The sequence below is a fragment of the Myiozetetes cayanensis genome, unplaced genomic scaffold (assembly GCF_022539395.1).
Source record: "Myiozetetes cayanensis isolate MyiCay16 unplaced genomic scaffold, myiCay2020 scf12, whole genome shotgun sequence".
Taxonomy (NCBI): Eukaryota; Metazoa; Chordata; class Aves; order Passeriformes; family Tyrannidae; genus Myiozetetes; species Myiozetetes cayanensis.
The window spans coordinates 26,530,057-26,555,211 of record NW_026086826.1 but is presented as its reverse complement, the minus strand read 5'-3'; the positions used below and the strand labels follow the sequence as shown (position 1 = coordinate 26,555,211).

General features: G+C 42.5%; 1 protein-coding gene across 2 annotated transcripts in view; it reads right to left on the bottom strand.

The window, feature by feature from the left end:
• Nucleotides 1–25,155, bottom strand: part of ACBD6 (acyl-CoA binding domain containing 6) — an 84,181-nt gene that overhangs the window by 25,934 nt on the left and 33,092 nt on the right. For both annotated transcript variants that reach the window (XM_050306849.1, XM_050306850.1), the window contains exons 5-6: nt 22,217–22,322; nt 15,714–15,803 (exon numbers count right to left, since the gene is read on the bottom strand). In XM_050306849.1, the coding sequence (XP_050162806.1) occupies nt 15,714–15,803; nt 22,217–22,322 (196 nt within the window). The remainder of the gene's footprint in view (nt 1–15,713; nt 15,804–22,216; nt 22,323–25,155) is intronic.

Here is a 25,155-nt window from a genome sequence, read left to right as displayed (position 1 = left end):
AAAACCACACCTGGCCAAGACATTGCACCTTAAATAGAACTCCTTAGGCTTAGAGTAGGATGAAAAGTTGGTGGCAGCAACAACAGCTAGAACTCACATCTTCAAGAGAATTTATTTAGCCAACAAAACATGGAGAAATCCTCCTTTTTTTCCTGCCTTCTTCTGTCTCCAGAGCTGCAACAATCTTTCCTGCCTAACACACTGAAAGCCAATACGATAAAGGAACCCCTAATCTGCTTGTATTTGGGAAATGAGGAGTGTTGCTAAAAGCACACCAGACACCTCCAACATAATCTTGTATTTCTGACCTCTTGGACCATCTGTGGCTTGCTGCAGCTTCAGATTCCCAGGACACACAGCTGACCCACTGGAGTTTAGCACCAGCTACAAACCAAGTGTCTCAAAGGCCAAATAATGATGGAAAAGCATCAAGCTGGCTGTTTATATGCTATTTGACGATGCAGGAATTGCCACTTTGGAAGCCAACAAGTAGCCACAAGGTGGGTTGTGGCTGGCAAATCTAGAGGAACATTTCTCCAGTTAGGGAATATTGCTCAGATATTCTCTGTTTAGAAACAGCAAACTCCAATGTTTAGGTGGAAGATGACATCCTGGAGACCAGCAGTGTACCAGGTGTTTTCAGTAGCTGGGCAGAAGGTTTGAAAGCATCATCCAGCCAAAAATGTTGTGCCAGTGTCTGCTTGAATCAGAACCAATTTTGCAGCTGGATGACTGTGTTTTTAACCACTCTACCCTAGGAGGAAACATTTTCTGCATGGGGTACAGCTGTGAACATTCCTAAGCAAATGAAGCAATTTTCTCTTTTTCTCTATGAAAAGCCTCCCATCTCTTCCCCATCTCTGACTTTTTTCTCCCAATGGACTTGATAAAATGCAGCACTTGCAGGGTTTTTTTCAGTTGATCACAGCAAGGGACACACTCAGCCCTAAGGTAAATGCCAATAAAACTCCCATTGACTTGAGTGGGGAATTCATGTGTTTATCCTTCATCAGAAGTCCTCAGTAATGACACCTTATCATCCTTAAATCCTCAGTAAGACTCCTTCTGCCATGACCCTCTGTGTCACCGCTGTCTGGCATCACCAGGGGAAGCCAGGACCCAAGAATACTATTTTTCTGCTGATGTCTGTTTTATATTCTCACTTCATTCACTTGGCCTTTCCACTTGCACAACCTGTTGTGCTGCACCTCATGCTAAGATGATCTCTTTGGGATAGGGATGGTCTTTACTCTTGCTTGATGCCTTAGCTTATAATTTACACATGCACAAGAGGAACCCTTGAACTGATAGGCAAAAAAACCCAACAAGCCCAATGATTTAAACCAGGCCTAAATGACTAATTTATATAATCTTCCATCTTCGACTCAATACACATTTATGATCTTTACATGTGGTTTATCCCAAGTGACTGGGCTTAGCAAACTGACCACATCCACACTTTTCTACCTGAGAAGTGAAATGAATCATTTAAAGTCACCATAGTTCTGAGTTTTCCTGCTGCTGTGAAACATCCAGATTGAAACTGCCTTCATGGTTTAAATTAACCTCTTTTACTCTGCAATTAGCACTGGAGGTAAGGGGGTATGCAATCACTTCTCATCATTCCAAAAACAAGCAGTTGGTCACTAAGCTGTGAAAAATTGATCATTTCCAATTGCTGAGCCGTAACTTTACAAATCTCTTCAGAGTCTGACCACTGGAATTCAAAGTGTAATGCTCAATTTCATACCACTTCAGAAGCTAAATTACCATGTAATCCGTGAGCACTGCTTGAAAATATCCTGACAATAGCAGCAGGAATAGGGCATCACAGAGAAGGGAACCAGGCAGCTTTGGCAGACCTGGCTTCTGACTCAGATTTCATTTGCAAAGTCTGAATGTGATTGAAACTTGAGTTCAAAAAAACAAAAAGAAAAAAAAGAGTAAATTGAAATGTCCTTCACAGAGGTAACATGTTTGGCTGAGGCCAAGCACATGTCAAGACCTCCAGACCAGTCCTGGATAAGAATAACTTTTAATGCTATTTCCATTCCTTTCCCCTGCCTCATAAAAATACTGCTGGATATACAGTAAAGTAAGGCAATATCATGGGTTGGTGGGGGGGAGAAGTCAATTAGAAGAAATTTGCAAACCATTGTGTTACAACATCTCCTTTAGAGCAGCCACTTTTTATATGCAGGGCAAGTAATTGCAGTACTATGGTGGCAGTAATATCGTGCATCAGAGAAGGTGACAACTTTTTTAGGGGTATTTATTGTAGGCATACTAAATTCAGGACTGTACCCTGCAAATTCATTTACAAGGGTGGCAGAAGTCAGCTGGCTAGAGTTGCTATTGCTAATAGCTAGAAAAGACCCACTTAATCACTTTGCATTTTTATTTGTAGAAGATAAAGAAACATTTCTTTCACTAATAGTTTCATGCTTGTTTCATCTCCTTTTATCTGGACTGCAAGATCTGTTTAATTTCATTTTATCAGTTTTCTGAGGTTCTTAAAAGTACCATATTTTTATAATCTTGTTATATCCATGAGATAAAAAACGATTATTTGCCCCACCATTTCCTAAATGGGAAACCACGGCAGAAAGAAATCAAGTGACTTGTTCAAGGTCACACCAGGATTCTGTAGCAAAACTGGACAATTAGAAACCTGAACTTAATTCTGAGAGGAGCTATAAGGGGAATTTCCTCACTGAATCCATAGGCATTCTAAACGTAACTTGGTAACCCAGCTTTGAATGGACAGATCCTGTTATTCCTCTCAGCTGAAAAAAAAAAGGAAATTCTCTCACTAATGAATAAAACTAACCTACTTCTTAATTTTATGGCTATACCACCACTCCCAGGTGGGGGGAATCTGAAGTTTAGCCAAAGTACTTTAAAGGTACCAGTTGCTGGTTTTGAAAATTTCAAACAGGAGGTCTGGCTCTGTGAAGAGGAAAAAATGGTAACATTCATATGCTAATTTATTTTTCTCCTAAACCTTAGCAGAGCCATCACTCAAGCTAAAGGAAAATACCCACATTAAAGGTCTGTACATTCAGGACATGTGCTGCTCACAAACATCTCAGTGTTAAGTGGTGAAATTGTTCAGCACTTGGATTTTTCTGCTAGTTTTTATATATAACAAAATAAATCACTCAACCCCACTCTTCCCCTGATGACAGTTGCCTATGCAGTTTTTGTTTGCACTGTTTAACAGCCTCAGGAACTGATTTGCTCTTGTCTAGGCTGGGCAGGAATGAAGCAGGAGTGCACCAACAACACAACAGAAACCTAGAGAGTGAAGCCAACAACTTAAAAGGAGGAGGTTGAGTTGTGCAATGGATGAGACATGAATAAGGAAAGCAATAAATAGTAGAATAGCAATCAGTATATAGTAAAAGTAGTATACAGCAAAAGCAAGTGCATATATATATGTATATATATACATACACACACGCACATACAAACTGAATAGCTGCCTTGCTCACTGTTTTCTGACCATATTTAGCAGGTGGAAAACAAGAGGTGTTTTCCAGAGGCAGTTTCAAAAGGGTGTGAGGGTACGGAAGCACCATTAGTACCATTTATACGCACAGAAATACCAACAGTTGCTCATCACGTTAAAACCTGACACCTGACCAGCTAAGGCGTTTGCCCTACACCTCTAATCTGAACTGTGGAACTGAAGAGATCTTTTGAACAATTTTGGCAAGCTGGACATGAACAGATGCTTTAGACTTATGCAGTGTTAATGGGAGGAGCAGGTATGTCAAACTAAGGCTGTCTCAAGCTGCGGTTTCCATCTCTCTTCCAAGCTGTGTTGAAGTGCATTGGCAGAACAACATTCATCAGGGATGTATCGAATGCTGACCACAGCAGTATTTGTCCTCTGCAAAGAGGATACAAGCAGAACAGTCAAATCTGCATAAACATTGCATTAATAACAGGCTGGGTGAAGATTGCATTTTAATACCGAACTCCAGCTGAAGTACCTGCTTATTTAAGAGTTCAGAGAAGCTTCTTCAGTCGCTGGTACCGATGAATATTTCAGTGCCCACTCCCAGGGAAGGTTTTGTGCACAGTGCAATGCCACAGATCCCAGGCCAGGACCTCACGCTTATTCCCTGGCTTGGGAGTTCAGGGATCAGTGTTGCAGTCAACATCCAAAGCTATGCTGTGATTGGGAAACCAGCCATCATTAGCACATGCAAATCCCTTTGAACACAACATTCTGGAGGTCAGAGCAGAGCCACTGGCTGCTTTTCTGAAGAACAGGCAACACTACATCTGCCTCTGCTGGTTTCTCTCACACTACAAACCTACCTTAATGATTATTTACACTTCCCTCTTCCAACTTTCCTCTTTCCTCTTATGTAAATACATTATAAATACAGACTTGGCACAAAGCCCATCAATCCACTGCTCAGACCCGGTCTTAAAGGTCTTTCTCTGGACAAGATATGATTTCGCTCCAAGTTCCTGTAAGCCTGAGCAACTTCCTCCAGCCTCCATCAGCCATAATGTGACACTTGCCCTTGTGCTACTGATGAGACACTCACACCTTGAGAAACCAAATCCAAATTTCAGCATGACTCACATGGACTTCTCTATGGACATCCCTCTCCTGTGGCTCCCAAGAACCCTCCTTAAGGGTTCTTCAGGGTTTTGTAGGGAATACTGGCAAAAGTCATACTACACTGTAGATGCCATAGGACTTTGCCCTGAACAAGACCAAGACCTCTGGCCAGTGTCAGATAATCCGTCACTATAAGCTACTTGCATCCAAGCCAGATATTTATTGCTATTGATCTGCCTGGTCCCAGTGAAAGACTTTTGTTCTCCCAACCCGGGACTTTGACCTCAATTAAGTTATGAATTTCAATCCGATAGACTGCTCCACTTACCCTGCTGCTCTCCCTGACTGGATTAATTAGAATTAGCTAGGCTGGGAGTCACCCCGAGCGCCTCATGGATCATGTTATTTTAATAATAAATAAAGAGACAGCAGCAGCATTCAAGGAAGGATTTTGAAAGATTGTTCATCCAAGAGCATCATTCAGGGCCTGCCAATACTAATTTCTCTGAGTTTGATTACCTCATTTACTTCTTTTTATTTCTATTCATTAATTGAGTTTTATCCCCCATTACTTCAGCTCCCCAAATGTGCCCTTCCTATAAAGGAACCAGACACACGCTTTGCCGTTACAAAGTTTTATTACTGCAGCTCATCAAAAGTATAGTTAGCAGGAATGGAATAGTCATTAAGCATTTAATAATCTAATAGCGCTGAGAAAAAAATATATTTAATAGGGGAGGGGGAAGGGAGAGAGGGACAAGACAAGCCTGTCTGTTGCCATGCATAGTGCGCTGAGGGCTCTCTGTACAGATAGTTTATTGGCTGGTGGACAAAACCAAGTGTCTTCCAGAAGGTAACATCTAACACTCGAGAAAATGCCTATATCCATCAGGACATTTTCTGACATCACCATAATGCCTTTGTAACGAGCCTAAAACGGGTTGAATACCAAAGGAATTTGACTGGCAAGGGGAAGTTTCCAAACTAGTGAGTCAGGGCCTGATGGCTACATTATCCTTATTGCTTCTCTTTCTCTACAAAAGCAATTACATACCCAAAGATGTTGGGTTGCCCAGGCCTGTATGAAATGGATTGTCTCAGCCAGCCATGTCACAGCCATACTACGGAGCTACTGACCCATAAAGGAACACTTATTTGTCATGCTCATTTTAATGTTTAATTGGCTGGAACAGAAGAAACAAATTTGGATGATGCAAGTTTACCAGGGCCTCCAATACTGGTACCCAGCTTGCAGACAACTCCTAATGTGAGAACAAACACCACAGACAACTTCAACGCACCTTTGTGTAAGTTCAGGCCTTTGTTTTATAAGAAACCTTTATTCCAGTAAAGCTGAGCCTTGTCAAAAGAGAGTGGAAGACCCATTTCAACTTGGAATGTCTAAGTTGTGACAGTTTATTGGCCTGTTAGATAAACTTGAAGGTTATTGAAGTATAGAATTTACTTGTTTTGTTGCAAAAGGGAGCAACTGAATAGTTTTTCTGTGACAGGCAGAGGGAGGATGGCACCAGCCTTTGCTTCCCGGTGCAGGCAAGCACTACCAAGAGTTCTGCTGTGGGGATGCCTGTCCACATGGATCTCCAAAAGCCTTTGGACACACCATCTCACCAAAGGCTATTAAATGATGATGTCATAGAGCAAGAGGGAAGGTCTTTGCACTTCTTGAGAACTGATAACAAAAGTAGAGATTGAACAGGACTAAATGACCAGCTTGCACAATTACTGGTGATTACTGGAGCCTTTGAGGGACTTGTTGCAAGAGCTTGGGTGTAGGAGAATTAGAAACCTTTTGGGTTAAGGCAGGAGTAAAACAGCTGATGGGAATCTGAGGAGTCTCAAGGACTAAGTGTTTTGAGAACATGACAAAGACTGGACATCTGCAGGGATGAGAAAAACAACACTTGCAGAAGGGAGTTTAAGCTGAACCTGCCAGGAGGCATGGGAATAGAAGCGTTGTAGTTAGATTTAGAAGGAGAAGAATTTAGAAAATAAGATATGTTAACTAGCCAATAATAATCGTGTGAACAATGTGTGTTTTAAATGTGTAACCAATAGCTATTAAAATAGTTAAATATGTTTTAAGTGTGTATCCAATGATGTGTGAAATAGTAAAATATATTATAATTATTAGACTGCATAAAAATCTGTGTGATGGCTAATAAAGTTTGAAGCTTCCGACATCATATTGGTGGAGACGAAGTTTCCTTTGGAGTTCTCGCACGTGTTACACTTGGGTTGTTCAACCATGCAAGTGAACAAGGGAAGCAGGCTGAGTGTGAAGCATCCAAGTCTGTTAAACCAGAAGCTGGCTGTAAGATGCTACAAAAGGATCTCATGGTGACAGGGTGAAAAACCTGCAGATGAAATTCAGTGCTGATAAACACCAAGTAATGCACATGAGAAAAAACAATCTTCAGTCTAAATCCAGAGTGATGGGCTCTGAACTAGCTATTCCCTCTGTGGAAACAGAGCACGAGTTACTATAGACAGCTCTATAACACCAGCTCAGTATTCAGTGGTAGTTAATAAAAGCCAAACAAAATGGAGGCATTTTGAGGGGAAAAAAAGAAGAGGAAATAAGAAAACCTCATTATATTGCCTCATTAAAGCTCAGATTGCACTTACAGCTTGGGTATTGGTAGAAGTGCTGCTCCCTTCATCTGAATGGAAATAGGGAAGAACTGGAAATGACTCAAAGAATGACAAGGAGCAAAGTTACTGAGTAGCTTCCAAATGGGGTAGGATTAAAGAGATGAAACTCCTCAGCCTGAAAAAGAAGTGATCAAGGGGAATCAAGGAGACCCATAAAGTCAAAAGCAGGATGGAGAAGGTAACTGGGGGAACAATTACTATTTCTCACTACACAAGAACGATGGGTTCTCACATGGAGAGATTGTGGCAAGTGCAAAGCAAATGCACAGTTAAACTACACAACTCCCACTGGCATAAAAGGTTGGGAATCCAAAGAAGGATGAGAGAAATTTATCAATGAAAAATCCAGAAGTGCAAAGATAATACCAACAGTTCTGGAAGCCTCCAAGCCACAGACTCTGGGAAAATACATGAAATTATCACTGTATCCTCACCTTACTCTGTCTCCTAAGCATTCACTCTTCCCTGCCACTGGAGACACAATGCCAAGCTAGAAACTCTTGTGTACTGACACCCTTCTCATGGATGCTGAACTAACATGTACAAGCTGAGAGACAGAAGCATCCTAAATTAGCTTTCCATTTTCAGTGTCATTTTGCAACTTACGATCCATGGAACCAAGAGACAGCTATAATCACTAAAAATCTTACTCAAGATATAACCAAAGTAAGCATAAAGAGTTATTGCTCCAACATCTAGATCATTAGAAAAATCTTACTTAGGAAAACTAAAAAGAAAAGTACTTTGCACCAAAGACTGCAAATTCCAGATGCCCCAATGATGCAACTGGAACTGGTTTTTTGTAGGTTTTTGTTGTGGTGGTGGGGTTTGTTTAGTTTTGAGGGTTTTTAGAGGAAACCAGAAGAGACAACTGTTGACAATAGATGAATACAAAATTCCATTTGGAAAGTAAAGCCAGGCTTTCTAAAATCCAAATGTCCTCAGGGAGAAGGTGAGTAGCAGAATTTAACTCTTTCAAAGCAGGGAAAGCTTTTCTAAGGGGCTGAACTCAAAGATCATGTTCTAGGAACCATCTCTCTTGAGTGAAGAGGAGCTAATTGGCAGGGAGAGGTGACATCAAGGCCATAGGAAATAAAGCAAGGCTAGAGACCATTCCTAGGGTGATTAGAGACCATTCCTAGGGTTATGTGCTCACCTGAAGAACTAGTTTGGCTGCCAGTGGTATCCTGTTTGTGCAGTTAACCAAACACCTTAATGAGGGATTAAAGCATTTCCAACGACTTTAGGAATTACAGGTGTTTTAACACGTGCTTATTTCAAAGATGACCCCAAGACCGAGGGGCATAGGATCATCCCCTGCCCTTGCAGGGAGGCATTCAAGGTAAGGCTCTTTTCTGCCTCTGCAAGGACACATGAAGACAGTAGGGAGTTTCCCCTTTGCAGCAGAACACATAAGTGCACCATGGTGCCACCTGCACTGACCCCAAAGCTCACTGCTGCTGCTGGTATCTGTCTACTGTGAGCATTAGCAGAGATCGTACCACAAAAGAGCTGTGCTGTTCAGGAATGGAAACAGGCACAAAGCTCTCTGATGCAGAGGGTGGTTCATGCTCTTTGAGCTAAAACTATGTGCCTTCTGCCAGACTGCACTCCTGCACCAGTACTGGCCATGGGATATGCCTCCCTCTGCACAGCGCAGCCCTCAGTACAGGGTGATGCCCACAAGCCACACAGTCCCACAGCAAGCCCCTAAAACATGCTGCTGTCCTCAGTCCCGGCTTTAAACCCTGTGTTTTGATTCCCCTGAAAGGAGCTTTGGATTTTGAGGGTAAAGCAGCAAAGACCACTGCTGAGTTTTTCAGGACCAGCTCTTGGATTTCACTTTCCACCCCTGGTTTTGTACAACATAGGAGCCTGCAGCAGCATTCCTGGCTGGCAAGCCTGCTTTGCAGGCAACACTGCACATGTGCTGCCTGGGTAAGGGTGCCAACTGCTCTGCTGCACCAGCAGTGATGTAATGATTCATAAGCCTACAGGGAGCAAAAGAAACAAAGACTGGACACATCAAGCTTGAAGATGGGAAGGAACAATGCAAAAAAGCCCAGCCTGCACAAGCTGAAGGGAACATCTCATCATCTGTACAACCTACAGTTTGTGTTGATGAGGCTTAAGGTGTCTTCAGAAGCTGAGGAGCAAACCAGGGGATAAATCTCTGCTTTTCCCAGCATGTATTTAGAGCTGAAAATATTTTGCAAATGTCTCTGCTGAAAGGGACTTTTCTCCCAGTAGGTAAAATCAGCATCTGCTGACTGGTGACCATTTAACATTCAACCTGCTGCCAATCTACATTCCACAGAGAGACCCGCAGGAGAGACATGGAGCTGTGCCACTTGTAATAACTGTGTGACTGGCACCATGTCAATGCTTTAATGTAGAATGCTACCCTCTGTCACTAAGCAGATCTCTCCTTTCTTTTGGCTAATGGCTTTCATACCCATTGGCAACAGAGTCAAGACTGAAGGGTACAGCCTGCAGAGTCTTCGGAGATCTGCCTGACAAAGCTGACATGGAAACATGGAGACAGGGATCAGGACAAGGGATGGTGAAGGGAAAAAAGACACTTCCGTGGTTAATAAATCTGCTCTTATAGCTTTGCTTTTCATCTTTGTTTGGTGTTTTTATTCATTTGCCACAGTACCTCCCTACCACACAATGGTCAGCTCAGCAGTACTTGCGACATCCTCTGCTTGCTGAGAGCGTAACTACACCAAACCCTCTGCAGCAATATCAGACACAGGATTGGGCCCCTCCTGGCTTGATGAGCCAGGCTTTCAGTATATTTTGGGGGAAAATGGATAATAGGGACATTAACTGCAAGGGCACAAGGCTCAGACATTTTCCTTTTTAATCTCAGCCAGGTTTAGGGAATGGTCCTAACAGCAGAGTCTTTTGGCAGCTGGCATCCTACCCACAAGGTGTTTGCACCCGCCAGCTCGCAGCAAGGGTGGTAGGCTGCATGGACACACCCCCACATCACTGGGAGGGCAAAGGTGTGTAGATACTGTCTGTGGCCTTTGGTCCTTAGTCAGAACAGTGGAGATGCTCACACCAAATTCCTCATATCCCTACAGACACAGAAACATGAGGGCATGATGCATATTCAGTGCAGGAGGCAGGGAAGGGACACACCTTTGCTGAGAGTAGCATAATTTTTAAATGTCTATGCAATGCCTCCAAAACCCAACTCCCAGTGCAAAGACCGAAGCAGTTTGTATTTGTACTGTGAAATCCAAATGAACAAGGCTGAAAAGAACAAAAAACAGGTAAGAAAGCCTGACTATTCCTTGCTCCTTTTTATCCTATTCAGACACAATCCCTTTAGAGGTCAGGTAGGAAAACAGTAAAAACATACAAATAAACCAAAACCAAAAGACCACCAATTTTAGCAGTCTTCAACATATCCATAATTTCTATTTCATCTTTAGCTAATGGTGGAAATTAGTCTTTGGATAGTTGATAAAAATCAACCTGTCTCTGCTGGGTTAGTACCGTGATCTGTGGCCCAGCAACTACTTCTGGTACAATTGATTTTCCTTTTTGGCAACCAATAGGCCAGTCAATAATAATGTTGTTTGAGAGGGACTGAGTCATGAGGGAGATGAACCCTCCCTGCCACTTATTATGTTTGTATTGTCTTCATTTGAAAAGGTTTTTTTCATTTTTTTTTAATCCCTGATGAGGATGTGAGTGAAGGTATTATAAGGGATATGTGCTCCATGTTCCCCCTCTGACTCAACAGCGTCTTAGCTGCAAACTGAGGAAGGAAGCTGCTGTCTTCCTAGAGGTGTCTGCCAGGGAAGTGGGAAAAGAGACAGCCTGGGGAGACAACCATGCTCCTCCTGCTTTTTTTGTCTTATAGAAAACAAACAAACAAACAAACAAAAAGAAAAAAATCCATCTAACTCAAAATATGACGACAAGCATCACTTCAGTGCATAAATATGACTGGGTATCCTGGCATGAATTGGTACAAGATAAAAATCCAACACTGTCACCAAAAATCCACCAGTGCTCTCTGCAGACAGCACAGACACTAGATGCTTTTCATCAAAATTACTGCTGATGATTTTCAGCTTTGGTCTCAAGTTTCCCTCTCAAACCCCTGAGGGTCCATGGATGACCACTGGGAACTTGCTGGCAAGAGGTTTAAAGTCTCAGTGCAGTGCTCTGCACCTTTACTAGGAAAGTGAAAAGTCAGCAAATAGAAACTGAACATCAGTTATAGCCTTTTTCATCCTTTCAGAAAAAACCTGAAAGCACAGAAAATGATTACCATAACATTGATAACTGCACAATGATGCAGTTTAAAAATCATAAAACATTTAGATACAATGTTAACTCAGCTACTCTAGCATATAGATATGTACACAGCCTTTAATTATCCTGTGTGTCAAGTGATACAGTTCCACTTACAATTACAAGTATTTAAGACTCGTTTACATGGCCAGATAGGCTTGAAAAGCTTTATCAGAGTAAGCTCAGCTGTGGCAACCCCTCCAGGACAGTTTCCTGTGCATTCCCAAAGACACACCTGGAACACATGGATTATTATTTTGGAGTAAGGAGTACCCACAAATGGAACAAAGCACAGCCACAGCAAGTCCAGGAGGAGAGTCTGTGGTCTACTGTTTTGACATTACAAGTGGGAGATGCTATTTGTCCTTCTCTCTCTCACTGGACAATTATTGTACCATGATGTTCTTCATCTTTCCTAAACCTCTACTAGCAGTTTGTATACCTGCACTAGATATATATATATATTTATATATATATAGATATACAGACATCCTCTATACCCTGCATAGGATGAGCAATCATGTGGGGCCTTGCCACCAGGGCACAGAACTCTCCTTTTTGAGCCCCTTCACCCGTCTTGCTCTTGCAGGAGTTGTCCAGGCTTAGACCATGCCCCAAGAGGACCCTTCCACCTAAGAGCAGTGAAGCAGCACACTGTGCCTCAGTGTCCCCTCAGACACACTAAAGGACCTTCCTTGAAAGCTGGTTGAGCAGCACCTCACACCCAGGAGACTTCTGCTGTCTCCTCTGCAATGGCACTGCAGCACCAGAGAAAACTGAGGATAAACAGATGATCTTTAAGGTCACTTCCAACCCAAACCGTTCCATGATGCTATAAAATAAAGACAAACCAGGCCAGCTTGCTCCTCCTGGCACAGGGAATGCCAAGGATGCCATGGCCCAGCTGCTGGGGTACAACTTTGCACAGATGGCATTCAGTGCTTCCCTTTACCTCAGAAAATCTCCTTCCCAAGGCCAGAGAAAACACTGCAAGGAAAAACTCTCTCTTTAGGGGAAAAAGGTGTTCCAGTTTTGCTCATCCTCTGCAAGGAAAACTTGTGTCTTCATGTGTTTTAAAGCTAGAAATGAAAATTACAATCATGTTGCTGAGCTCCTTCATAACTGCTATGTTATGAATATACCCCATTTAAGGCAAACATTTCCAATAGAAGAAGGCTGTTTGCAGACTCAGCTCCAAAATACCATCCCACCACCCACTTTGACATGGCCTCTGGCTCTGAAGATTTAGGTAATTCAATTACACAAATGCCCCTTTCCAACAAAGCAGAGCAGCCTGTTGCCTTTCTGTATCCCCTCGCCCATGGCAATTGCTTTACCACCTCTCTTCAAACATGCTATTAGAGCTAATTATGAACAACCAGAGAATTCAATGGCTGCAGCTTTTCAGTGACATTAGTGAACCACCCTTTGGAAACTGCAGCAGCACTGCTGAAAAACAAAAAGCACAGGGGCTGGACCACTGCAATCTTGGGACGTGGGGTTATTTCCAGAATTAAAGTGGTTTTGAGCACACTACAGGAATGAGGAGACCTCTCCTCCTGCTTCCAATCTGTCTGTTTATCAATAAAGAGTAATAAGTTGACACTTGCAGGCCCTCTTGATCCAGAGACTGCAGTACTCTGACAATAGATAATACAAAGGTAACTAAAAATAAGGCAGCAAAAAGGTATTAAGGTACATCTACTGGCACAGTGAACTGTTTTGACTTGCTCCGGGTCACCTATCAGAGCACCACTGTCACTGTTTGCTTAGGGCAGCTAAATCCTTTAGCACACTCCAAGAGAGCCAAGATGGAAGAACATTTATTAAAAAGGTAATGGAAGAGAGCATAAATCTGTCACACTGTTTGACTAACTTTTTAGAAGTATACTAAAACACAGGCAATTAAAAAAAAATTGGTCTATAACATTTCTCTCCTTCACTACCTGCTCATAACCCTCCTAATCCCTAATTTATTCTTGATCTCTCATGCTGCCTGCACACAGGTGCTGCTGCAAAACTGAACGAGACAGAAGGACACCCGAAGACCTGGAGGGGTGGATGGGAATTGTGGACTTTGCTTGGATAGAGGTGTGAAGGGAACTTCTGCTGAGAGCACATTGCTCTGAAATAACAGATTCGAGTCACCAGAGATTCCCTCACACTTAACCCACTGTTCTTTACAGCTTACACATTAATTGATTTGGTCATGTGTAATAGTAGGTGCTGCAGTGTTTATGGCCTGTTAGGAAGCCAGAGTTTCTCCCTCTCCCTTTTTCTTCTGGTTGATCTTGAAATTCCTCCTGCTCTTGCTTTGGATGAGAATTCTTACAGGGTAAAGGTTAAAATACAAATAAATAATAATAAAAAAAAGAAATAAACATGAAGTCACAAAGTCTTGAAATGTTACTTTTTGCAATTTATATAGGGCTGAGAATAAAAACGTGTCTGCTTTCTCTGGGAACACACCCACGTGCAAACAGAGACCTTTACAAAAAATTCTCCTTTATTACCTCGGCGGGGAAAAAAATATCAAAGATTGATTTTCTTTTTATGGCTATTATTAACCTTTTGTTACTGGCCAAAAATAATCTGGTTAGAATATGTGCAATGCATCAAAAAGAAAAAAGAGAAGAATTTAAGAGAAAAATGAATGCTTGGGGAAAAAAATTATGAAGATTCTCCCTTCTGCCTTTTCTTCTAAAAATCAGACTTCACCTCCAAAGGAATGAGAAAAGTGTCAAAGAGAAGAGATTTTTCAGACAGAATCCAAAACCATCTCCAGGACGCCAAGGTGAAGGAACAGGCTGATCCAACTTCTCTGCAGTTTCAATGCAAAGCTGTTCCTGTATGTATCCAATACACCACCCACTAGCTCTGACTGAAGGGTGATGGACAGGGTATGCAAAGCCCCCCTTCGTACTGGCTTCACTGCTCCTCTTCTACGTAAGGAAAAACTCCTACAAAATCCATTAAAACTGAAACCATGGAGACTTAAGCATGAACATGTGTTTCTCACGAGCTGCCACAGTCCTGTCCTTCCTCATACCATCCCAGCAGCAACTCTGCCCAGGAAAGGGTAAAACAGACCTTTTTTTACAACAATTTCACGTGTGTCTAAGTACCAGCACCGCTATTTGTGGGCAGTAGAGCAGAGCCAATAAGTGCCATCACAGGAAAAGTCAATCACAGCTTCACACAAAAACATTAGACAATTATTTCCGTACACAATCAAATTTACACAAGTCAGCCCTTAATTACACCAAGCTGACAAAACTGGGAGCACTGATTCATGGGCACAGGCAGACCCAAGCTGGCTGGCTGGAAGGAACCACTTGCAAAGGAGTTGTTGAACCAGTGTAGAACAAAACCTGGGCTATTCAGGGACCCTAAAACTGCTGCTAGCTAAGCTCAGACGTGTGGCCTGCAAACCGTAGTGGCTAAAAATTCTGTATTTTTCCCAAGCTACCTTTTTGGATGTTCCTATAATAGAATCATAGAACAATTTGGGTTGGAAAGGACATTAAAAATCATCTTGTTCCAACACCCCTGCCATAAGTAGGGACACCTTCCACTATCCCAGGTTGCTCCAAGCCCTCTCCAACCTGGCCTCGAACACTTCCAGGGATGGGGCAGCCACAGCTTCTCTGGGCAACCTGTGCCAGGGCCTCAACACCCTCACAGGGAGGAATTATTTCCTGGTATCTAATCTAACCCTCTAATCTAACTCTCTGTCAGTGTGAAGTCATTCCCCCTTGTCACTCCAGGTTCTTGTAAATAGTCCCTTTCCACCTTTCTTGCAGGCTCCCTTCAGGTACTGGAAGGCCCCAGTTCGGTCACTCCAAAGCCTTCTCTATTCGAGGCTGAGCAAACCCAACTCTCTCAGTCTTTCCTCATAGCAGAGGTGCTCCATCCCCATGATCATCTTGGTGGCCTCTCCTGGACTGGCTCTCCTGGACAAGTCCTGTGCTGGACCCCAGAGCTGGAAGTGGGGTCTCACCAGAGCCGAGCAGTTTTTCTGTGGTAAGTACCCTGAGAAAACTTGCTGTGGAGTTTTGGAAGAATTCAGCTTCATGTGAAACATTTGATTAGGAGGTTCTGTAGCACATCGATCACATTCAACTTCGTATTCCTTTCTTACCTGGATATTGACATCAGCAGCGTGCTGTAACAGTACTGAAACCAGCTCCTTGTGTCCTCTGTCACACGCCCAGTGGAGCAGAGCCCGGCCCTGCAACATCCAGGAGAAAAATTAACAAAGCCAGGTAAAAAAACCCATGGAGAATCGGTCTTGCTAATAAGTATTGAGCACCAATAACCAAATTAACACAGAGTTAAAAGAAAAAGTAAAAAAAAAGGATATTAGTATGCAGTTTATTATTCCTTGTGATTTGGGACTTACTAAATAACGCCAGAAAAGTGAAAAGTGACATACAGTTTCAATTCTTCATTAATTTAGCATCAAGCCCACAAGCCAGCAAAAATGTAGAGGGAAAAAGCAGCAAAGCATGAAACACAGGAGCCATGACATGATTTGTTTTCCTGTATAGATTTGGGATTTTGGCACCTCTGACTTTTCTGGGAGCAACAACTTACACAATAAGGGCAGGATTTTCATTGCTGCCTAAGTCACCTGGATGCCAAGTTCCCAAAAGCTCATTCCTCTGGCAGGTCCAAGGCACTTAACCCACAGGTCCTGTCTCTGCTGCAAGAGAAGATTAAAACTGGGCGTCTCGGCAGGTATCACCCGCATTTGTCCCCTCTCAGCTCTGCAACATGGGCTGCTGCATCCACGCCTCCAGCCCCTCCCAGACCTTTGTAGTTTTCTTCCCATCTCCTTTCTACAGTTGTCTGCCACCATGGGAAAGGATGCAATGGAAGTTCAGATCACCCTGCCTACCAAAGATATTGGAAGAAGCTTAGGATCCCCTTAGATCAAAGTGGTTTGAGATAGATTTTCATCTTTGTTTACTATGTACACGTGGTAAATTAGACTTACTGTTCCTATCAGTCTCTCCTGGTTGGCAGGGGAAAACTTGGAAATCACCCTGCAGATAACCGGGAATCACACCCCCCAACTTGTGACACCATCAGACTGATCTGTGTTTTCCAGTAGGCGACAGAAAACAGTTACAGACCCTCACAGACGAAATCAGTTAAATTAGCCCATACCTGGTTATAAATCTCTTGACAGAGCAGTGGGGGACAAGATGAGCGACTCATTTATCTGCTAATGGGGACTGTGAGCCAAATTTCCTGACCGTGGTGCCAGAAAGCAGGAGAGGCAGAAGACACCTGTGACCAAAGCTCACACTGCTTCTGCTGGATGCTCTTGGGCAGGGCAGCAGAGGTAGAATGTGATTTTGAGTCAGCAAAGGCACACTTTTTGATCTAGTAAGTAATTAATTTTTGTAACACATAATTTTAATGTTACACTAATTAACCTTGAATTAAAATGAATTTTCTGACAGTGACTTTCTATGGAAGCACTGATGACATCCATGGGCCATTTAATGATTAATGTTCTTGCACTCAATGCCACTATCAAAGTCTACAAGGGGGAAAGAGTACAATTTAAAACAATGGTAAACATGGAAAGATCCTTAATTCATGTTTAGCATCCTTATCTCTGGACTGGTAATTATTTAAGACTTAGCATTTCAGTTGGACAAATACCAACTTTTTTTGTGCCACAGATGTTTACGTCAAAAGAAAAAAAGCACTATCTGCAATATGCATAATAGCAATAAATACTTCAAGAGATGATTTCAGTTTCTTTATATATGGGTAGAGCAATAATACTGTAATGACACATACAGTAATTACATGACGTAATAAAGGCATTTCTGTACTTTTTACCCAAATTAACGGTACAGATTAGTGGCTATAATATGGTGGTTTGCATTTGTCTCTGGACAAGCAGAATCTCATTTTATTGGTGCTGAACTTGGCTGAGACCAGAAAAGGAAAACCAACAGTTAATTCTGACAGATCAGGAGTACCACAGCACTACGCAGCTGGTCTTGCCCATGACACTGGAAGGCTGGTTCTGCTGCACATGCTGCCTTTTAAACAGGACAAAAACCTTACGCCTGATCATCTACAGTCATTAAAAATCTCCTTGTGCTATTTGCAGGAGTATGGATTTCAAGTCTTGGGCCAATTCCACTTTGGGTAATTACACTCTGCTTACCTATATATTTTCTCTGCAATTCTAAATGGATACAATATTTTCTAATTAGTGCCTTAAATGGTTCTGCATTGTAATTGCGCACAATTAAATAGGTGACACGTTCCACCCAAGAAATGTCTGCATCCTTGCAGCCACGCCCTCGACACAGGGTGTTAGGTGGACTTCAGAGACCATATCATGACATGTGGGAGTAAAGACACCTGCAGAAGAATCTTAATCTACTTACTGCATAACAAAAAGCATTTGTATTTAGAACAGTTGGACTCCGTGACCTTAATGATTCTATGAAAACTAGATAATATTCACTACTGTTTGCATAGCATCAGGCAAATTAACAACAATCAACAGTTCTAGCTAATGTACTTAGGCAGCTATACAGCTACTAAGTCTACTTGTTTCTATGTCTTCCTTAAAATAAGCCTTTGTGATACGACAGACTTAAACTGAATTCATCGTCCAGCCCTTTGTATAGCTTAGTTATATCACCTCTGAATGCTGCAGAATTCTTTAGTCCTCACAGTTGCTGCTTTGGATCAGCACATAACATGTGTTTGTACATTTAAATAACATGGCAGAAATCTTAAGAGCCACAGATTGAGCTTTCCTAAAACAATTCCCACATGACTGTTTCATTAAGCAGTGAGAGACTCAGAGCAACATGAATAATTTCATGTAGGGAAGAACTGCAGCAGTGAGGTCTCGACTAGAAGCAATCAAACACCAAGGTACTCCCTCCTTGCAATTCAAACACGACAGTTGTTGCAGAAGTTACTTGAAAGGATGCATCTTTGCAGTATTTAATAAAGAAAAAGCATAAAAATAGCCCCACTGCACTAACCCTGCCTCTTAAATCTTCTGTGCTTTGCCTGGCTAACCGCTGCCAGCTTGGCCAGCTTCTGCAGCAGCTTCTCAAGCCAACAGCATATCAATTTTGCTCAGCTCCAAGTCACAGGGTGTTCACAAACAAAGCACAGGACAGGGATTTGTCTCCGATATACTGAGTCTCGGCAGACAAATGGATGGGAATGATTTTCACATCAATTAGCCGGAGCACAGAAAGGGGAGAACAAAGCCAAACCGAATGGATGTGCTACAATATTAAGCTATACTTCTAGGCACGACGTTTGCAGTGGTAATGGCTGTATAGCAGCGAGGCACTCTAACTTGTGGCAAGTGTTTTATTAGCAGTAATTAAGAAGAGATAGATATCTATCTAGATAGAATGACTGCATCCCCCTGTGACAGCAGAAACAGTGAATGGAAGGGCTGTTGTTGCAATTATACAGGTAAACTTGGTTTGGAAGTGAATCCCTTTCGGAGCTCTGAAACGTTTGGTGAAGTTTTTCTAATGAAAGCAAGCCTGTAAATCCAGAAGTATGTGATCCTTCTTCAAATTCATTTTTTCCCCTGTCCTTTCCTTGGCAAGCTGGCACCAATTTGGCACTTGCTGTCTCAAAAGCGCGGGGACAGGGGACTAAGCGAGCAACTTATCAGATGCCTCTCATTAAAGTTTTGGCAAGGACTTAAAACACTGCACACAGGTAACGTTTGTTTACTGGATTTATCCAACAATTAAAAAAAAATTATCTAGCTACAACCTCCGCAGCCCTTGGCACAAATTACAAAAGCAACTCATCTCTGCCTTTGAGCAGCTCCTGGTTTGTTAGAAGTCGAAGAAATACTGTTCTCGGAAAAGCAGCAAGTAAGCCACACTCCCAGGATGTGCCTGGGGCGACTTCACAACCACAGGCCATTTCTTATGCCATTAGTCCTCCTAACACACACAGTGGAAACAGGTTGCCTTAGTCTGTGCTACTTCTTATAAGTGAATGCAAGCTATTCTGTTGAACTCTGAGCAATGGATACAGTAAATGGAAGCTCGTACATGATTACTGTCATTAGATTCTTTGCTTAATTCCAAATTGAAGTTTATTATGTCCAAACTGTTAGCAGGTATGCTGGCCTGAATGCTGTACATGAAGAGCTTTATGTCTTGTGGGAAAGAGACCACTGATGCTTTGGAAGTTTTCAAGTGCATGTCTCTAAATCCCCTTCTGGAATCCTTTTGCTTCGAGTAAGTTGGCTCATCCCCACTTCACATTTTTATTCTTGATTTCTTTTCTCCTTTCACTGACTTATTTCAGGTTTGCACAAAATGGGGGGATGCTATGAGATACAGTACTAACATATCACGTAAAAATAAAATCTAAACACCCTACAACCTCACCCAGGTCTTTATTGTTCAAGGCAAGGCTGAGCTGAGCGCCTTTGCAGCTTAGCATGAGACTATTTGGTGCTTCAGTAGATTTTGTTTCATTACAAGTTAACTCTTTGTATGTGCCATTAACTCTTTCTCTGTGCCATTTTAAATTTACAGCCATTTACACCAAAGGATTGAGAGTGTGAGTTATGTTCAGAGGCCAGGTGAGGCAGCTTTTGAATACAGCAGGAGGTATTCACACAGTAACACTAAAATAGTTAATAAAAATGATAAGATTATGCTTGTACATGCTTCACTCTATGAAAAGCTTGGTCTGGGATATCTCTAGTCTAAAAGGGGTTCTAAAACTTCAATCAGCCTGCATGATATTGGAAAATAAGCTACCGTCCAGACTGGGAAGAACATATTTGGATACCAAACAACACTGGTAATGGTTTCAGCTCCTTAACATATCACAAAATAAGTATTTATTTCAAATTTTTGTTTCTTGATTGTTTGGTTTTTTGGACCAGTTAGAGTCAGCCTAAAGAAGCCAGCACTTGCCAAAAAAAAAAAAAAAAAGGTTTCACTTTCCTATTTGCACATTTGCTGGGGTAAGCCAAAATTGCCGAAGCTGTGAGAATTTCATCTATGGGTGAATTTTGCACCAGTGTCACCTCCCACGAGCCCTTCACCAGCAGGCAGGTGCTTTTGGCTCCTGCCTTTGCTGAAGTAATTCTCTACTCTGCAACAGTCATGTGCTAATATCCATTAGCAACAGGATTATCCATTAGAAATAGGACTTACTCTTATATCAGGAACTCATGGATAATTCCCAAGAAGGATGTGTCACCTGGCAGTTTTCAGATCTGACTTAAAACATTTATGTAGTTTAGATACATTTCTGCTATATTTCGTAAAATATTTAAAAAAAAAGCCACCAAACTTTCTGTGGCTGAAAACAAGCCTATTTTTTGCTTGACCAGCAAGGAAGGTACCAGCTTCTGAATGTTGCTCACTACAAAAGAGCACCTTGCCAGTGGAAACAAAGCAGTGTTAGCATGACATTATTATATGCTTATTGCAAGCATGTGATCCCAAAAATGAGATTTTTTTTTAATGAAAGGACTACAGTATTCTGTAGGACTGCCTTAGACATTCCCTTCTGTAGCCTATGATCAGCAGGAGGAGGGATGGAGCTCAGGACCGGTGCTGAAGCAGCGACTGTGTGGTACACGACAGTTTCAGTTCATTGAATTTATGATGTGAAATTCCAACCCTGATCATGAATACCCTCCCTCCTCTCCTCTGAAAATTAATTCACATGAAATCCTGATTAATAATAACAGGCCCTGCCATCAGCATTCAGGGCCCCAGCCGGGGCTGTCATGGCTCAGAGGGCAGAAATCTGCTTAGAGCTACAGGAGAACCCAACTGAATTTGTGGCGTCTCAGTCTATGAATGTCTAAGCACTTCATCTGTTCACCACAGCACAACGTGCTGGAAGGTAGTGGGCAAAAGGAACTGTGCACAGGCTAGACCGGGAGCAGGGATAGGTGGCAGTGTGCAAACACAGAAACAGAGGTGACAAACCTGGTACAGCCACACAGTTCCTGAAGGACTAACATGAAACTGTCCACATCAGGACAGCTGCTCTTACCAAGGAAAAGATCAAGCCAATCCACAGTTTTAGACACAGCTTTTTCTTGGAGTTTCTGGTAACACCTGTATTACCTCCCTGTGGGGGAATGGTGTTTTGAGTTTGGTGAGGAGAGAAAGACTTGATGATGTCACTATTTCTGTGAAGCTGGAAAGCCAGTGTCACTCATTTACCCTCCACCTGGGAACGATGAAAAGCTGGTGGCATGACAGAAATCCTGCTTCAAGCCTGAAGAGAGGTCATCAGCCAAAAAACCCATTCCCCTCACTTCCTAACTCTGTTTGACCATATTTAGTATTCAAAGTGGGGAAAGGGAGGCATTCAGAAGACCTTATTCCGCAAGTGGCTGCTGAAAATAATATAGAAACTAAGCTTCTGATATGCTAAAGCATCACAGTTACTACATCCACACACTACTAGAAATCCAGTGGAAAGTTGTTTTCCAATAGATTATCCCCGTCTCAGTGACCAAGAGTTTGCCCAACTGTTACCATACCTTGTTACAACAAACCCAACTAGGGAATTTTAAAAAGTAGCACTGAATTAATACACAACACAGTTCAAAGACTGATGGTTCCTTTTTCTCCATACCTCCTCATCTGTGACGTTCACATCCACTTTTTTTGATTGAATGGCTTTGGTTACATAGTCAATGTTGTTTTCTCTGCAGTAATCAAAAATGTTCTTGTCCTCTTCCCTATTCAGGAAACAAAAGCAAAGAACCACTGTGTTACTGCACAACACAAAAGCCACATACACATTATATGCTCATTTCAATGACATTTCAGTGCTGTCACTGGACTGAAACAGGCACCTAGTATTGCACATGCAGAATAATGTGGGTTTTTTTCTCCCAAGTTAGGAAACAGAAGATCCTGCTTCCTACAAAAACAAAGGTATTTAGCAGTATTATGTCCTGACAAAAGTCAGCTTACTCCTGTGAAATGGCACAAGAAATGTATGGGGTTAGCCAGAAAAATCCATGTTTGAGTTTTGGTATAAATCACTGCAATCCCACAAAAGAGAAAGGAAGCTGCTCTTGCTTTAAGAGCCACTCTGGGTCCCACAAAAGCCCCGTCTGATGCCATCCATCTCAGACAGTGGTCACTAATGTGGCTTGGACAAAGCAGCAGAACAAGCAGGACACAAGCAAAGCCATGTGTTTACACACTGGATCCTGGATATAACACCAGCAGGTGCTCACTGAGGACCACTTGCAGGCAGGAAGATCCAACTGTGGTGTCACGAGTGCTTGAGTCACATCTATAGCTTCTTCTAGAGATAAAAGCAATACTCTGCCTTCAGACACACTAAAGCTTCCCTCCTTACCAGCCAAACAAACAGAACCTGCAATGAAGTTAAGACCTTTCCCAGATTCTTAAAAGAATAATACCTTTAGGTTTAAATACACTGATCCAACTGTGTGGCTAACAGGGAATAAAGAAAAGAGGTAATTGGTTTTATAAAAATAAGCCAAAAGCCCACATACTCCCCTCTCTTTCAAGTTTCCAGATGAAAACTGTGTTCAAATGAACCCACCAGTGTTGCTAAGGGACTTGGCAGTTTCACAAGAGTTAAACACAAAGTCAGTGCCTCACATGACATCCCCAGTTTTCAATCACCTTAACTTAAGACCATCTGGATGCTCAGCAGAACTCAGATCAAACGCCTCAGTTACTTGTAAAAATAGGAGGTTGCTGGAGCTGGTCAGGCCCAGTGAGGAGGTCACTCTGCTGTGGGCCTTTTGGTCAGGAGAAATCCAACAGTGCAGTTTGAGGACTGATGCACTGGTGCTAAAAGGCAACACTCCTCCTATTCATCTGCACTGCTCTTGAATGTCACATGCTGAATAATGTCAGGGGAAGGGAAAGTAAAATCTGAATAACATTACATGAGCAATGGATTACAAACAAAAGGGTTGCTCTTTGACCTGTAATCCCAAAAAATAGAAAATATCATTGCCACCAAGACCACGTCCCCTGCTCCCATCAGGGCAGGCAGAGCTCTGACTTTGATTGTTATGCATTTAGCCTACTGAGTTATACTCTATTTCCTCAGACCTTCCCTCCTCGGTGCCAGAGAAAGGTGGGAAAAAGTGCTGAGGCTCAGTTCCAGCAGCAGATCACTGCTTTCTCCAAAGGAGTCACTTCCTCTGACCTCCCTCTCACCTTGCTCTCCTACTAGCACTGTTCTCCAGCACATCACCCCTATTCTTCCTTGCAGACAACTGAGCTGCACCTTTCTATTGAAGAGCTGGAGCCACACAAGATTTCACACTCTGTGTTCAGGCCTAGGGACACTACAGAAGTCTCCCAGTTTCTTAACCAATCTGTCATGAACTCATTTGTTGGAGGGTCTTGCCTGCTCACTACACATAACCTCCTGGGAAGTAGACCACTGCATGCTTTAGATGCAATTAGCTTGAATTTTGAGGAAAAAAGAACCTCATGGTGGGATTAGAAAAGGCAAAAGCTTGTATTGCTGGAGATGGAGCTTGACAGACTCATGATGGAGGTCACGAGACATGCCTGCCCCTACTAACAAGGGTTGATTTGATATGCTGGGAAGTCCCTCCAGTCCCACCTTGTTAGTCCAACCTCTCCAACACACCCTTGGCTGCTGACAGTAGCCTTTTGGGAGAAGCTGCTTTTCAGACAACGCTGTACAGTAACTTGGTTCCCCACTGCACAACCACACACCCCTTGCTTGTTACGGATCACTCTTTTTTCCATAACACCAAAGCAAACCCCAGTGTCTCCTTGCTAGGGAAGTCCACAGCCATCCTCAGTTATTCCTGGGTGATTTTCCATGTCACAATCATGAGCTCGGGCTGTACCCTCCATCCCTGGCAGTGATGCCACCTGGTCATCCCATAAGCTGCAGAGCCCGGACAGACCTCACACTGCAGCACCAGAGGTACCAGCAAGTACTTGGCAGCAATAAAGCACCTGACTGTGCTCCAGGGGGAGTGTGTCCAGGTCTGTTGCCAGCAGAGAGGGCACTGCAACCCTGATGTACCAAACCCAGCCCATCTTCCCACCACAGCCTCCAGACAGGACTTTTACAGTCTTTTTCCAAGGATATTATTGTCTGCAAGGGGAAAATGACCTGACACAGCTATTTGGATGTGATTTAGCTTTCTGGAATAACCAACTCTGCAAATGCTCTATATATCCCCCTTCCAAAAAACCACTTTTCTTTCAGAAGTATCCACAATGGAATTAATCCAGAATACCAATTTCCCCACCCAAAGACAAGGTTTCGGGAAATTTCATCCTTCTACTCTGTATTTATTTCTCAAGCTTTAAACCACTCCCCTGCTCCTGATGCCCTCTTTCAAAAAATGAGGCCTATATCATATCCAACTTTTTTATAAATATTAACATGAGAAACAAGCCCTTTCCTGAACACATTTGAGGGAAGTCCATAGAGTAGCAACAAAGACATTTTACCTACAAATAAAACAGTCACGTGAAGCTACACTCCAGACATTTAAAACTATCTGATCTAGACACATGCCAAAACCAGGA